General features: G+C 49.1%; 1 protein-coding gene across 1 annotated transcript in view; it reads right to left on the bottom strand.

The window, feature by feature from the left end:
* LOC128725369 (methylcytosine dioxygenase TET) overlaps positions 1–16,534 on the bottom strand; it is a 142,230-nt gene that overhangs the window by 117,859 nt on the left and 7,837 nt on the right. Inside the window, exon 3 of the mRNA XM_053819110.1 lies at positions 1,065–1,202. Coding sequence (XP_053675085.1) covers positions 1,065–1,202 — 138 coding nt within the window. The remainder of the gene's footprint in view (positions 1–1,064; positions 1,203–16,534) is intronic.

The following is a 16,534-nucleotide window of genomic DNA, read 5'->3' as shown; positions in this document are numbered from 1 at the left end:
CCCTTCGGTTTCCGCTCTCTCTCTCTCTTCTCGCTATCCTCGTGCCACCCCCCAAAAAAGGCTCCTTATCTTCATCCCCTAATAAGCGATCGAACTACGCGAAACATAAACTAGACTTTCACTCGCGCCCCGGGTAACACCGTCCTTCTCGCAGGGGGCTGTTATGTGCCTCCGCAAAACAGCCAACCGCCGTCCGCCGGCACTTCCTTCTGGCCGGATTACAACGGGCATTCCCTGGGCCGCTCGCGCGCGCGAGATGGGATTTCAATGGATGGATCGGCAATGCGATTAATTTATATGCAAAATAAATTTAACTTATCTCCGTGCGGGGAAAACATGTTTAGGAGGTTTCTTTTTCCGCACCAGCGCAAGGAGGGCGCAGTTTTCTGCGACCGTGCCCGGCGTTCACCGGAACTTTGTCGGCAGAAACACCGAAAAAAAAGGGATGCATGAAGCAGAAGAAGGAGCGGAGAAAGAAAAAGGGGTGCCCACACGATAAGTATGTAGCCTTTGCATAAAACATGGCCACAATCAAACGAACAAGTATCGCGCGTACGCCTCAGCCCGGGGCTCCATAGACCGGGAAAAGGGCTATTTGAGAGATGGTGATACACCATGGAACCAACGATCGCCGTCGGCTGGGTCGGTGAGGAATGTGCTATATCTCGTGCAAGGTGAGCGTTTTTTTTTTAAACGAAAGCACCCCAGAAGAAAAAGCACCACATTTGCAAAAATCGATATCCTAATTTTACGTTCATTTCGGGTGGTGCTAATCTTACCCTTAGAAAACAGGACGAGCAAATGGGGGGACGAAAATAAATTGAACCTTCCAACCGGGAACTGCTACATCTAGTGGTTTAGGAATACAGGATCGCAAGAACTATACAAAAAGGCGTTTTTTGTTTTTCAAACAACTGAAGGAATCTCTCAAAACAATCCAACTCATCGGCTACAAAGGAAACTACAAAGCCAAACATTCGCCGGGCTGGCCACTCGAGTATACGCTACTACCAGCACACTAGCCAACTATAAGCATATTTTACTCCACACACTGTGGCACTTACCGCTCCATTAGTGCTTCCGTTCGTTGCGCCTGCTGCTGCTGCTGCTGCCGCTGCTGCTGCTGCCTTCGATTTGCTGCCTTTGCCACGTCCCCGACGGGACTCTGGTTTGAGCAACTGTCCATCCGGACCGTACAGAAGCTGCGGGACCGTACAGTCGAAGCGATCCCGGGATGAGCGTGGGGAAATTTATGAAAGAAAAAAAAATAACAGAAAAAAAAACGAAAAAGCTTTTAGTTATCACTGAGTTACCGTCAGAGGTCGCTAGGAAAGTGGTTGATGCGACCATTTTTCTACCGCGCGTACGAAGGAGCTTTTATGCTCCGGTTTATGTGAAGTTCCCTAAGACGCCCTATAAACATGGCAAACCAGTTGTGCTTCCACTATCACTCGCTAGAGGGCGCTCAAGTTCGCTGCTCGAGTCGCTTTTGCGTGCTATAAAAAGGCCCTAGCGCTCAGTTGCAGTTGACTGCATTTTGAGCACAAAACCGAACAAAACGAACTAAGCGTGTTATTTTTCGGGTTTTCTTCCGCTTTGCACTTTGCTTCGTACGTACTGCGGTAGAACGGTATCCTGTTGGTTGTTCCAGTTTTGTATTTTGAGAAGCAGATGGGCTAACGGAATGAAATAGTAAAGCAGAACTGCAGCGGCGGCGGCTGCAGTTTGTCATCACCGGCATTCAGCTGGGGTACCGTTGGCAAACCACAGATACCACGAGCGTCGTGACAGGATATGTTCTTCCTTTGTGCTTTGTCGAACAGTGCACAACACTTAACCGTCAACACGCATCTTACATGGTAAAAAGAGCGGACCAACAAAAACTTGGATGATTGTTTCTCTTGTACGTGCATGATACGATTTAAATTTAGATTAATTTAAATGAAACTAGCCAACTTTTCAAGGAATATTGCCACTCAAATCGTCTGCATCTGAAGAATTGGATTTTAATTTCGAAGAAAATGAACAAAAAAAATTATCCCTCACTACATTATAACTCACTAGCGCTTCATGAGTACACTAGACGTTGTCGAAAAATTTTACCTTCTGGTAAGAGTAAGTACGGATATGATTTTGAAGGCAACATCCTGCTGTACATACAGCACCGTGTTTCGTCACTTTTCCATTCTCATTCTCAACCATCATCCGCTGCGGAATGGTACTGGCACCTTGTTAACACGCTTGGCGGAAGTGTTATTTTTTTCTCTCGCAAAAGCCACTTCCACAAACCATCCTGACGGGAGGAAATAATCTGACTAAATAACGCAAAAAAAATCATTTCAAGTCTCTATCGGCCTGTTGACGGCAGACAGCAGCCGGCATAACGGAAAAAGATACTTCCCCTACTCCATCATTAGGCCTGTTTTCATCATTTTTTTCTCTTTTCATCGCAGTGCCCCACGACCAGCCGAAACAAGCGGGTTGCCATAGTGACCAAGGTTAGGAAAAAGCGTCTTGTCGTGTCACTACCGGGAAGCGAGAGAAAACCGTCGTTCTACCGCAGAAGGGACCTTGACATTCGCGTCCATCTCGGCGTTTTCGGCGCAGCAAACACGACAACATGCGAGTATTCCCCGATGAGCGGCAGACCGACGACGCGGGAAAGCCGAATTTTCCGCAGGCGGCTCTAATTTCCCTAATCTTTGGGCGAATCATCCAACACGAAGGGATGAATGTAAACCACCTTGGCGCGCAGACAATTTCCCGCTTATCGCGTGTCCTACCGGCACACAAACACACCCTCCAACGCACCCGTCACATCCGACACCCACACACATGCCGGAGGGAATACGTTTTGGAAGGTTTTTCCCCCTCAGCGTACGCGAGCGAGTGGTACACGCGTTTGTGTTTTGACGCCGATCGTCCCCTTTTTCATCGATGTTTTCGGGGTGACCGCCGGGTCTTCGCATTTTCCCCCCGGCCACAGTTGCGCGCGGGCCCTTCTTGCCGAAATTTTGGCTAACCTGTCCTAACCCCTCGAGTGCTCGAGGCCCGGTACGATGGAAGGATCGACGATATCGCCGTAAGGATACCTTCTTACACGGGGGACGGTATGCTCGACCTTCGCCACATCGCTCTCTCTCATTCTCTCTCTTGCTGCAGGTTATGAGCATCCTTCTCGCCGAGTTTTGCACATAAAACCGGCCCGTTTAATGGAGGATTTCCCTCCCTTCGAAACCGGGCGGAAATGAAAAAAGCGAGAACCCGCACACGCACACACACACACACACACAGGACGTCAGCAGCGGGTTCAAGAAGCATCCCAGACGTCCTTGAAAATTACGATCGAAACCCCGAAAACCCGGGGCCGTTTTCTATAACCGTTTTGCTCACCGACCGCCCGCTCGCTGGATTGTTTTTACCTTCGCTGTCATTGAAAGGGCTTACGTTAGTGAGGTACAAACCACGACGAGTGGAGGAATATTCCCTTTTTTCCCGGGTTCAAAGAAGCGAGGGAAACCGACGAGTCAAGAGAGTCAATCTTTATCGCCTATTATAATTGCTCAATTGTGCGAAAAGCGTCCCTGCCGCCCTGAAAGCGTGCTAATAATACACCGTTTAACCGCAACAACGACGCGTTCCGTTGTGGGAACTCAGGACGAAACGTGTGGTTTGCCACGGTTTTCCGAGACTCCTGAGACCCGTAAGACAGCTTCGACAAGCGGCTATGGAAAAGTACCTACACGACAGAAAAAAAAGTGATGCTCATCGCGTCTTGTTCGTGGACGTGGATGCGATGCTAACGCTTTTCCCGTACGCTTTTCCAAGAAGTTCGTCCGCTACCAAACGATGCACACAATCCATCCCGTGTGTAGTTGTTGTAAAAATAATTACTTCACCATGCTCGTTTCACACGCACGACGCGCGCAGGAAGAAAATAAGTTCATCGCCCAACCGGACCGAATTTAATACGAACAGCCGTGCGTGCATGCGTACGTACGTGCGTTTCCCATCGCTTATCCAGCGCATCGGGACGCGCATCGTATTTCACGCGACAGAAAAATCCTGCTACACCCCCCTCCGCCCTCTCCTCCTGAACCCAACCACCTTGGTCCTAGCCGGAACCACAACGGACACAAGCGTTCGCTCTATCTCTGCTGGGGGTCGCCATTTTCCACACGCCTCCCCCGGGGGTCCGGAACAGACGAACAACAATTCACGCGCGCGCTTACGCGGCTAAGGCGCAAAAGAAACACCTTAACGATGGGACGACGACGGGCGTCCGAGTAGGGGGGTGTCCAAAAATAGATGACATTCAACTTGAACGACATCCGAGAGAGCTGCAGTGTGCGCCACTGCTGGTGCAGTTAACGATGCACCGGGGACCGATCGCGCTCGGAGGAGGAAAAAGAAAGCAAAACACTCCGCTCCGACTTTGCTGGGGGTCTAAAGGAAGCACGAAGAAGAGAAACGGAACCACGACCACGACAAACGGAACAAATGGCGGGGAAAAGCTGTTCCAAAAATAAGTCCAACCAACCTTCGGGCGACAGATAATTTTTCTTGCAGCTCGCGCGAACGCACGGTGCGTGTAACTCGTGTGCGTATTTCCCCTCCCATTTTTCCAGCGCTCGCAACCCAAACGCATTGCTTAATCAACGTCGCTCCGGAAACCGGAACACGAGGCTGGCTGGTTCCCGCGGAATGGAAAAATGGGAAGCGCATTTGCGTTCGTTAATTGCATTTCTCGTTGTGCGCGGGTTTCCTCCGCTCCGGCGCTTCGCTCATTAACGAACGCAAGAGGTCCTTGACCCCATGGGTGCACCTCGGGTTCTCGGTTGCATCAACGCCCCCCGGTTGCAGCAATGGTGCCTTTTTCCAGCGCTCGCATCCGCACTTTGCGCAAAAACGGTGAAGCGAAATGGCGCACGCATCGAACGTTGATTGAGTCCTTAATGCATTTTCCCTGCGCCTGTCGGATGACTTTCCCCCCCATTTTCTGTGTACGAGTGTGCGAGTGTGCGTTGGGCACCAGCCCAGGAACGCACTCTTTTCATGTCTTCAAGATCAATGGAACCGTTTTCTTCCCCAAGCCACAGTTCCTTTCATTTTACCCGATGCAAAGAGTGCCACCGGTTGGGGTTGGGAAAAACGCGCAAAGCCAACCCAAGCGATGCATTAAAAAACTTAACACGGCACATTAACCTGCTGGGGGCCGCAGCCTTTGGTGTCCTGGTGGTGGGAGACTTTTCCGCTCCGTGCTGGTGGTGGTGTGCGTCCGTCCTTCCGTAGCATCCTTTTGCGCGCTCGTTTCCTCGTCTTGATTTGATCTCTCGTCGACCCACGCGCGCGCCTCACAAGAAACCACCCTTTTTGGTTCATTCGCCCATTTATTCGCTCGCTTCCCTCGAAGTGCACACGCACACGCGCTTTATTATCTCGAGCCGTGCAAACGCTCAAACCGAGGCGAGCATTACGCAAGCAATCCCATAATGCGTTCGCTTTCTGGTTCTTGCGTCCAATGCGCCCCAAAGGGGACGCATCCAGGATTCGCATCCTTGATGCAGCGGGAGCCTAATGCACCCACCCACCGGTAAATCGATGCTCATTCGCTGGTCGGAGGAAAGATTCGCTCTAATAAGAGGGGGCGGGCGTTTTCCGTGTGCACTAACCGCATTACGCGCTAACTCGTCATTGCGGCGGACGCATCATCCCACCGACCCACTGGGGGCACGTAGTGAAGCAGAAAACCTACTTATGCCGTGGAGCAGCGGAAGTAAAAGAAGCAAAAGGAAGAAGGAAAAGCGCACCCCCACGAAAGAGCGAGAAGCTGCATCGTTTTTCTGGTTGAAGGGTGAATGCGGCTAAATCTCCACCACTAGTAGTAGCACGCAGCGATGGTTGATGGTTTTTTTTTGCACATAAAATATGATTAATTAAAGCAGAGGAGCTGCAGGTCCTTTGAACTAGCGAACCTGCAGCTAAATTGGTACCATTCGGTGCAGCCTAATTGGCCAGCGGCAACCCATTTCTACTCCCTTCAAAGCACCGAGAAGGCGAGTCTTGCCCTAGTTTAGTTTGCACTTTTAATAGTGAAGCTTCTCGAACGATAAACTGTACCGTTTGTTCCTTCTAGCTGCGTAAAATTCGTTCAATTACCGATACGAAACGTCGTATACGCATAATCTTATTCGAGCAACGTTTCCTTTCTCTTACTCTCTCGCTCTCTCACTCACCAGAGGCTTTTAATCACCAGAGGGATATCAAACACACCCGCAAGCGGGGAAGAAAAAGCGCTACGAGAAGAAAAAAGAGTCGGTAGAGTGAACACTCGGTGGAGAATGTTTTAATTTCTACGATTGCTCGACTTCGCCCACCACCGGCAAAACGAAACCCGGGGGGGTCACAAAGGACGAGAGAGAGAGAGAAAGAGAAAAAAAACAACAAGTATATATAACGCCAAACCAACAAAACAGGGCCGTTTCGACCCCCGGGGGGATGCTGATGCTGATGGATCCGATACGGTGAAAAAAACGCGATATGCCGGGTCGCAGCAACGCGTTCTCCTGAACCCAACGCAACGGCCCGCTCGTTGGGGTAGGTCGAGTGGATCCTTTGGGCCGTCGTTTGCCTGCTGCCTTCATCACCGTACGGTCTCGGCGTACGGCGTCGTACGCTCACCCTCGCTGGGGATGTGATGCTGCTTGCCTTTGGTTGGAGAGAGCCTTGGCGTTGCACGCGGGTGCTTTTCCGGTGGGGATGAATCGTCCTTGGATGATGCCTTCGGCTTCGTCCTCGACATCGTTCCATCATCGCCCTTCACCGGGAAGAAGCGAGAGAGAGAGAGCGAGCGAGCGCGCGTTTTGTGAAACAAAAGCATTACCTTCCGCTTGGTTAAGCGTGTCTCATTAACTCCACGCTCGGGGGGAAGGAAAAACGCACTTTTCTCGCGTGCGTGGGCGCTTTTACGCGTGAAAACAAAGCCCAAAAGGAGCAGCGCGCGCGTGTGTGTATGTGTGTGTGTGAGCGTGTTTTTATTTCCTTACGCAACGCATTTCCTTTTTGTGACGGTGTTTGCGCCCCCCCCTGGGGCCATCGGTGCATCTGCACGCGATTATGGGGTGGAGCCTTACCAGCCTTGAATGCACATCGTTGCACAAACAAACGCACACACACACACACACGCATACACATACACGCAGGGGGTCATTGAGCGAGTAAACCGGAAAAAGTGGGAGGTTCTAGTGCGCCCAGCCACGGCAACGGGGCATTTCGCTTGCCCGGAGGGGTCAGGATGAAAGCGTTATCGCTAACGAAGGCAGCGATTTTGTGCTGCTGTGAACGAAGTGCGTCCTGGACGTTGATGCACGCCAACGAGCAACGCGTTGAAGGCTCTCCCTAACCCGACCCAGTAGTGGTGAGATTAGAGGCGCTCGAAAGACATCAATGAGTTTTCAAGACACTAAAAAGCGCGTGAAGCGGAGTGATTTGTTTCCAGTATGGGTTTCATTCATTTTTAACCAAACACCAGGCGCCTCCATCGGCCGCACGCAAATCGAAATTGGGTTTGGAAAGTGTTGCGTGGTTTGACCCAAAGACCGACACAACCCTACCAAAATCGCAGTAGACCATGACTACCATTCGTATCTTTGAAACAGCACGCAAAACATCGACTCGCAAAGGCAACGCGCAACAGTTTAAAAGGGATCAACGGGTCACACGTTGCTGCTCGCAGGTGAAAGTAAAACTCTACTCCACACGTTGCAACCGAAAACCCAACATCGAGCCGTCGGTTTCACTTTTCCAACCCACTGGGAGCCAGGAATTGGGTGAAAACGAGCGTCTATTAAGCACGAGCCAGGCGCTGGTGCCCTAAAAAAGGGGTGAAGAAAGTTTTTCGGCACGCGATTAAAATTTTAAACACACCACAGCTTGGCCGCGTAACAAGGAGAGACAGTGCTGTGCACGCCATCCCGCAAACGTTGAGGGGGATTTTCAGCATTTTAAAAGGGAAAATTAAGGCCAAATTAGGTTTAAACCAGCGATTGTGCGATTGGTACGCTTCCAGTTGGTGTAGGTTAGTTATGTTTGCTGGCGGACGGATTTTATCTACATTCCTGTGGTTGTGGAAGCCGTGCCAAAACAACGTGGCAAACCTGGGTGGAAATTTCTTGGAAAACCAACAAATTTTAATAGTCTCTTCACGAAGCATTTACAGTATGTTCAACTGAAGCTAAGCTTCCACAAAACCAAATCACGATGGAACAAGAATTCTGCATTTGGCAGACTGAAACCTTTCTGTCATTTAACTACCATTATCTGAAGAACAAAAAATCCTTTCCTAACTTCCTTCAAACGCTTCCCGCAAATAAATATCCACTCTTTTGACTGTATCTCTAATTTTCTTTCACCTCAACTAGATCACGGACCAGATGTCCTACAGTTGACATTCGGGGCGTTTTTTTTTCACTCTCTCTCTCTCTCTCTCTCTTTCTATCATTTATTCTGCGATACATACCTTTCTCGAAACAAGCAAAAAAAACAAACCGGATGTACCGAAACAAAGAGCATCCATCCAGTGCCGGGATTCGTAAGGACGCGCGCGCCGCACCGAATGGTGCCCAAAGTCAAACGTCATAAATTCGACAGGCTTAAAAGTTTTTTTGCTTTTGCTTTTTTTGGCGGCTTCTTGCTTCCGCTGTCACCCTCATTCCCAAAAACGTCACTCTGGAATATGAGTTCTTTGTCGCCCGTTTTTTTGTTTTGCCACCTCAGTCGGATTGTAGTTCCGGGTGAGACTCGTCTTGCAAAGAGAGAGAGCGAGAAAGAACGAAACGGAGAGAAACAAAGCAGACACACCGTACTCGGTCCCGCCACTGGATCCAATAATCGAAGAAAATCGGAGGCAGTTGGGTGACAATTCAGCACAACGTAGAAGTTACCGAAATGCTTTTCTTTTACAGTTACACGAGCAAGCAGCGAACGCAACAAAAAAAAAATGTGTATATAATCGAGTCACGCTCGTTTCACCTCGCGTTATCCTTCGAGCATCCTCGTCTTCGAGAATCCCGGAAACGGGATTACAGTTTGTGGCAAGAAATCGCAAGAACACAGCAGACAGACCCATCCGAATGCATGGCAACTCAACAGCGGGTGGAAAACGGAAGGTGGAAAAAAACTTTGCCAAAATGGCTCACGTACGACTGGTACGGAACGGGCGAAGAAGAAGAAGAAGAAGAAAAAAAGTACAACAGTCCTATAAAGAACGTCCTGTGGCCTGTCATCGGAGGGGTTTTTTTTTTGCGTCTTGCTTCTGCCTACAATTTCTTGCCATTCTGCGAGGAAGTTATCACCAGCCAAAGAGAATACGCAAGAAATAGACAAAAACTTCTTTCACACTGCGTTCCAGCAGAAGCAAGAGTATTCTTGCTTTTTGCCGCGAAGTAGCAGAAACAAAAATATTGCAACACAAGCGGAAATGCGTCTCATGAAGCAAATCGAAGAAAGACGCCAAAAAGGTGTACCATCAATAGCTCTAAACGGGGAGAGTGAGCATAAAACATCTAACTGTCACGAAATGGCTGACTGGGAAATCTTCTCCTCAGTTCGTTTTTCCGGATAGAAGATTTTAAAATCCATTTGCAACCGACAGAAACAAAAGAATACATCTCAAAGCCGAGCTAAATCGAGTGCACGGAGCCACGGATCACGCATAACATATGCCAGCCGTTCTGCCCACGAAAGCTTTCGAAGACGCACGTGGCGAGCCGGCATTTAGAATTACAAATTATCTTTCGTCCCTCGGTCGGTGTTGTTGTTTCAGAAGAAAACAAAAGACATTAGACACGCGTTACATTCACGTGTAAGCGCGACCATACGGGGTTCCGCGCGCACGATTCATTCAATTGCACACTTTATTGAATGGTGGAAAATTTCAATTTCCCAAACGCCAAAAAAAAACCGTATTATAACTTCCGGCCGGCCGCCGGTTTCTCTTGCCGCGGTGCAAGACCGTGATTCGTTCGCCACGATTTCCATTCCCTTGCCACTGGGGGCCACCTCTCATAGGTGACAGGGAAGAAATCTAATTATAAAACGCGAATAAATTCGTAATTAAATATTCTAAAGGTTAGATTAAATTACAGCCGTTTGGGCCGTATTTTTCTCCTCCGCACGCGTCGTCCTCGTTTGCCACTACCACGACGACGACGGGAGCCTTTTTCTTTTGTATCGGTTCGGAGCAGGATTTTTTCAATTTACTTTTTTTTTGCGTGCTTTCGCTTCCTTTAAATTCCATTTGTTAAAGAAGGCTGCTTTTTACCCTTACCACTCTAGCCAGCCGGCGAACGCGATTGTGCGATGGTATTGCGTTAGTTATAGGTTGTTTTCTTCGTTTTCATCTCGGTTGTTGTTTTGTTTTGTTTTGTTTTGCACATTTCCTCCTTCTGCTCTCGTGAAGGAGCTGTTGCAAAGAAGCTTGGATGTATTTTTTTTTCTTCCTTGGTCTCCCATCGCCACACTGTGTCTTATTGGAGCCCGATTTTTTTTTGTTTTGCTGCTTCCTTTTTTTTGGGTGCCTCCCCAGTATCATCCCGTACTATTATTAGCCAAAATTTTCAGCTCCTTCTTCAGCGATGTACGCAACCCCGGCGTAATGTACGCACCCGAACACGCGCGCGGACCGACCTTGCAGGCCCCGTCTATCCTAGGCCCTGGCCCGGCGGGCGAAGCGCACAAGCGAAAGGTGTCATAAATTTCGACCCCATAATGACTTTGCTCACGTGAGCGTGAAACGAGAAAAGTTGCTTCTCATTTGTTGTGGCCACCCACCACCCACACCTAGGCAGGCAGGCGAGCCTCTAGCGTTTTTTTGCCGAGCCTAGTGTGTGCCGGCGACGACGACGCCAGCGTCTGCAGGACCTCGCGTCGACCGGATCCGCGGTGCGCCAGCCAGCATGCAGTACACGCGGCGCATACAGCATAAAAGATAAACCGAAGAAAAATATGACACAATCGGTGGGTAAGTGTGAGATTGTTTATTTCTCGGGCCTGGCGAAATTGGAATCGCTTTGGAATCCCGCGAAAAAGTTTTTTCCCTTGCCGAGTGGAGAGAAACCGCACCTATTCAGGGTGAAGGTGCTCTGCGTGTGGCCAACGATGGTAGGAAGCTATTCCGATTCATCGGTGAGCCTTTTCAGGGGCGCAAAAAAAACCACCCAACCTTCTTTTGTTTGGTCCTTGTGACCTGTGCGCTTTGTTTTATCGTCCTTAATTTGGCACATGACCCGTGGGCCTTTGACTGTCCGTAGGATAAACGCGTGGCCTGCACCTGAGGCTGAATGAATGCCCAGCAAGGGCTTAAAATATGCAATTGTCATTTAATTCACCAAAAGCACGTGATTAATGGATTGCCACCCTGGCGGTCGGGACCAAGCAAAAGCCCAATTCTCTCACCAAATGTCCCTCGACAAATCCCACAGCTGCAGTTGCGCTCTCTCTCTCTCTCCGTCACTCGGTTGCAGCTTCCTTCGAGCTGCCTTTTTCACGCATCCCCTCTCCACGGTTGCATTAAATTCTCGTCAACTCAACCGAAACGCGACAGCAGAATGTCATTTGCAGATAAAAGCATAATCAAACGCCGTAGCACAATGCGCGATCGCCATATGCACCGCGCTCGTGCGTTTCTCGGGTCCAAATTGGATGCATTTACACAACAAAAGCGGCACCCAACCCACGTCACGGGACATGTGACGATAATTGATCCCGAGGGAAAGTGAAAAATTGGCGAAAATAAAGGAATAAACAGTAAACAGCGTCCCACGTTTGGCCACTCAATCTTTCTCTCTCTTTCTCAAAGAGAAACGAGCAAATTTAACTGATATTCGATTAGGCACTATCACACAAACGCATACACACACACAAAGGATGCCACATGTTCATTTTCCCATCATCGGTAAAGAGAAATGTCCCTATCCCGTACGCATACTAGGCTATACTAGGCTAAACGAAAATGCATCTCTGTACAGCGCGATACATCCCACCGATATGCAACAAATGCATCAGGATAATCTTAACCTTAATTTCAGATAGGGGACGAAAGGATGCACTCGGCTCGGGATGCATTCAACCATTATTCCTACGCAAACGCGCCTGCTATCGTTCGAGCTCAAAAACCCCTTAACAAGCCACGCCTGGCACACAGGATGCCGTGCGTGCCCCATTCATGCGAGGGCGCGCAAATATTTGCCCCGATAAGATGGCACCAAGCAACCGCCCCGACAACTGCTTATCCTTCGTTCATCTGAAAGAAACGAGAGTGTGCCTTTTCTTCTCCACCCTTGTCATCTTGTCTTTGGCTAGCCTATCGCAAATGAAAAAATGAAGACAAAAGGATAAAGATCTCTCCCCCAGGATGAGCTTTGAGCTACAATCACCACCCATCGCCACACGCGATAAGGATGCGAAAGACATCCTAAGGTAAGCGCTCAGGGAGGGTGCATTTTCTTATCCACGTCGGCACGATTAATTAAACCAGATACGCGCGCTTAAGTGTGTAACACGGCATTGGCTAGGACGTGGAGGAAAACCCCCCATCGGAATGTTGTCCCCCGGTTCTTCGGTTAACGCGACTGATGCACCCCAACCAACTGGAAATGTTGTTTTGAAAGGGGATGCAACCGAATTCGGTGGTCGCTGTTGACCTAATTTTTAATCCCCCAGTGGACGGGAAATCAGCCAACCAAACGTACCGAGTCTATTCAATCGCGGACGTGCGTCGAAAAGGGGAAAACAAGCGTCAATTTTTTTGTATGCATTTGCCTTCGTCCTTGTCTTTTCTCTCCTTTTCTTTTTGTGTTTTTTGACAAGTGCCTCGTTGGCTATGAATTGCATACAGCCCCGACCAAGTGCAGCATTGTTTTCGGCCTCCTGTTTCACATTGTTGCATGCGTTACAACAAGGTAAACACGGGTGCGTCGTACTCGACAAATTCCCCCGGCGTCAGGGTGAATTTTAGCTTCCACGTGGAAGCTATTCCCCTCTACCGGGGAGAGGACTAAACACCCATTCGACGGCGTTCGACACAAACCACCCCTCATGGGTGTGATGACATTTCACGCGATTTCCTCGCCAGCAAACGACAGTTTATCGGGTGGGTAAACACGCACGCCGAAATAAACAAGAAAGAAAAAACTGTGCCCGCCAAAGATGAAAAGAAACGCACACTCGACACACTTTCGCAGCGGTGCGTGTTCGAATGCACTCGCCAGTGCAATTTGGGCATCGAACCCACCACGAGAATCGTTGGGATAAAGAAGAAATCGTTCGCCCTATTTGGGATGCGTTAGGCATCATCATGCACCGACGAGCAGGAGCAAAATCGACGTCTTCGAAGCCCATTGCTGGGGCGAATCCTTTCGAGCCGTTGGTTTCGTTCTTGCGTGCTGCACTTTTCTATTCAACCCGCTGCGAAAAGGGCTCTGAGTGTATCTGAAGTGTGCGTCCTTTCAAGGATGGTGATGCGTGCCTGCGTGCTTAACATGAAATATACGCAACTCTCTTCTCCAACGAACGTTCAACAAAGCGTTCTTTCGTGGAGTGGACTGTCAAGCACATAATTTTTGCTTATTTTTAGCCGGCATGTCATGCGATGGTAGCGACTTCCGAGGAAAAATGCGCCCTGCTGCAGGGAATATCTGTGAAAACATTCTCCGGATTATGTATTACATTATACTGAACTACTGCATGCTAACAGGTTAACAGCAGCTCCAAAAACATCCGTTTGTAAATCGTTTTTAGACGGTTCCAAAGCACAAAGTTACCGTAGCATCGAGAATCTCGCAAAATTCGAATAATTTTCCGATACATAGCCAGGAACGCACCCCGATCGAGTGTTATTCCGCGATTTCAACAATTCGATTGCGTGTGCAGCGTTGCGAATGGGCGAGTTTGGTCGAATTTTCCGCAATCTGAATTGCATTTTTAAAACGGTTCTTTTTTTTTTCAAGCCAAACGAGATACACCTCTCCCAAAAAGGGATACACACTCGTGTACGAGCTTCACAGGACCGAGGATGGACTGCAATAAATGCATTCCACGTTTGCCAACCGTGCGTGTTGAAGTGCTTTATTTTTATCCTTTTTTTTTTCGTTGCTTGTTTTGAGCACAAATAAATACAACCGTGCGAGAACGATTCGCACCGAAAACGATCGAAAAACAAACGATACACAGAAAATCTGTCAACGCGAGTAGTTTGAAACAGTTTTCTGTTCACGTGTTCACGCGCGTGTATTTGCGTGTGTGTGATTTGCGCGTGTATTGTGCGTAGCTTCGGTGCAGCAGCAGCCTGTCTGAAAATTTATATTTTATTATGAAATAATGAAACTCGATAGAATTAAATATTTCAGCAAAGCGGCACGAAACACCCATGCCTCGATGAAACGCAATCGCAACTAGGCACGGTTCGATCCCAAAACGCGCTCGATGTTCACCGCCCTCATCGACCACAGGATACGCCCCCCCCCCCCTGGAAAAGTGGGTGTTGTTGCGTCGGCAAAGGAATACGGGGTGCAGAATGCGGGGCTGCATGGTGAACCGGAAATGAAATGCAAAATTTTGCACTCGAACCCGGCGGACCGCAGGCTGGTTCGCGCAGCTGGAAAACAAACCCCGAATTAAATGCGAAAAAAAAACGGCATCCAATCCGCGCCGCCACCATCACTACCACCCACGCAACCGCCGAACCAGGATGCAGCACCAGGTGCTCGGAGGATTCGAAACCACCACCACCACGGGCCGCCGGGGCTCTCGATTTTCGAGTGTCCTCCGGAAAATGATTTCGCGATCATCAAACATCGGCCATGCAGGTCCTTGCATTGATGGTGCAAACCCCCCTTCGAAACACACACACACACACACACACACACACACACATACATAAAGCACCGACGCCATTGAACCGACGCGATTATGCGCAACAGGGGTAGGAAAATGACACCGCGGAAGGAGCGTGTGGGGGGGGGGGGGGTCGGTCACGAAATTTATCGATTCATTTTCTCTTCCTTCCCCCCGTGCAAACCCCCACCCCCCTCCTACTCGGAGGCTTCGCTCAATTAATACCGTGCAAAGCGGACGCTTGAGCTGATCCCTACCCCCCTTCGTTGAATGCATTTTACGCGAGAATCGAATAAATAGCAAAAAGAATTGCATCCCCTCCACCCCCAAACATCTAGCAGCTGTATCTGGGTGTACTTTCGATGCGTGGCTAGAAGCGCCAAAACATTCACGCTACATCATCATCATCATCATCGTCATCATCGGCAGCAGGCATTGGCGGGTAATTTGAAATGGGGTAATTATATGAGCACGGGGGCCCCTAAGCTAATGCATTTGCAATGGCGATCCCGGAAAGGGCAGCGATTAGGAGCGCGGGCGGTGAAACGCACAATCGAGCGTGAGGGCAGACAGCAGGATGGGGGGTGGTGGATGAAAATGCATACATTTATTAATGGCAGCAAAATTTGCCATTTTCCAACGACAATCGGAACGCTCGCTACGTGAGGTGGCGACGACTCGAGAAGCGCTCGCGGAAGCTTATGGAGTGTTTTGTCGCGGGATTACCTAAATCCTGCCAGAACGTTAACCCTTGAATGAGCTAACCCTTGGGAATGCAGTGGGAAAGGGGACGATTTTTCATCGATCTAGTAGGCACGGTTTTTTTTTTTTTGGCCGACAACAGAAATCAACTGAATTTAAGAGTAAAAATTATGTTTTATTCACTTTTTCGTGCTTCAACGCATCGGCACAGTTGCAATTAATTAGATTAGCCAGAGTTAGAGAGTTAAATCCGTTAGTCACACACACACACACAAACACAAACACACGGCACACGCATTAGTTTGGTGAGTAAATCAGTGGTTTCAGTTATGTTAATGCGGTTGTTAGTGGATGAGAGTTTGTCAATCGGTTCTTCCCTTACGAGCTAGAGTTTAGTAACTTTTTTTTTCGAATGTTAGTGGTCAGTTTTGGTAGTCGATTAGTCGTGGCACACGTGTTTTTAGTTCGTTTCGGTTAATATTTGTGAGTGATTTTTGGGGTTTAGTAACGCTTTGTTAGTTGTGTTCTCGCGTCGCATACGCGGCATTCTCCTTGATCGATCGGTGTTCTCATTTTTCCTTCCCGTTTTCCCATGTTTTTTTCTCGTTTCCTGTTTTTCCTCCATCGCTACTTCATTATCATTTCGTTTCACTTCACTTATCACGGGGACGTTTCGTTCCGATCGCGCACGCTCGCGTACATCCTCTGCCCAGCCATCCGGCGATGGCATCCCATGGGTACGATTTAAATCCGGAAAATCCTAAACTAGCCTCCGCGATGAGAACCCCAAACCGAATCGAGAAGAAAAAATCGTCCATCTCTCCCATGCTGGCACTCGTCTGTTTACTTTCCCATGCATCAAGCACCCGGTGTCATTAAACTCGTCTCATCGTTCTCATCACAGGATGCCGATCGTGTGGCGCGATCCCGCGGGCTTGGT

The sequence above is a fragment of the Anopheles nili genome, chromosome 3, assembly GCF_943737925.1.
Source record: "Anopheles nili chromosome 3, idAnoNiliSN_F5_01, whole genome shotgun sequence".
NCBI lineage: Eukaryota > Metazoa > Arthropoda > Insecta > Diptera > Culicidae > Anopheles > Anopheles nili.
Note: the sequence above shows the minus strand (reverse complement) of the source record. Positions and strands in the feature narration are given on the sequence as shown.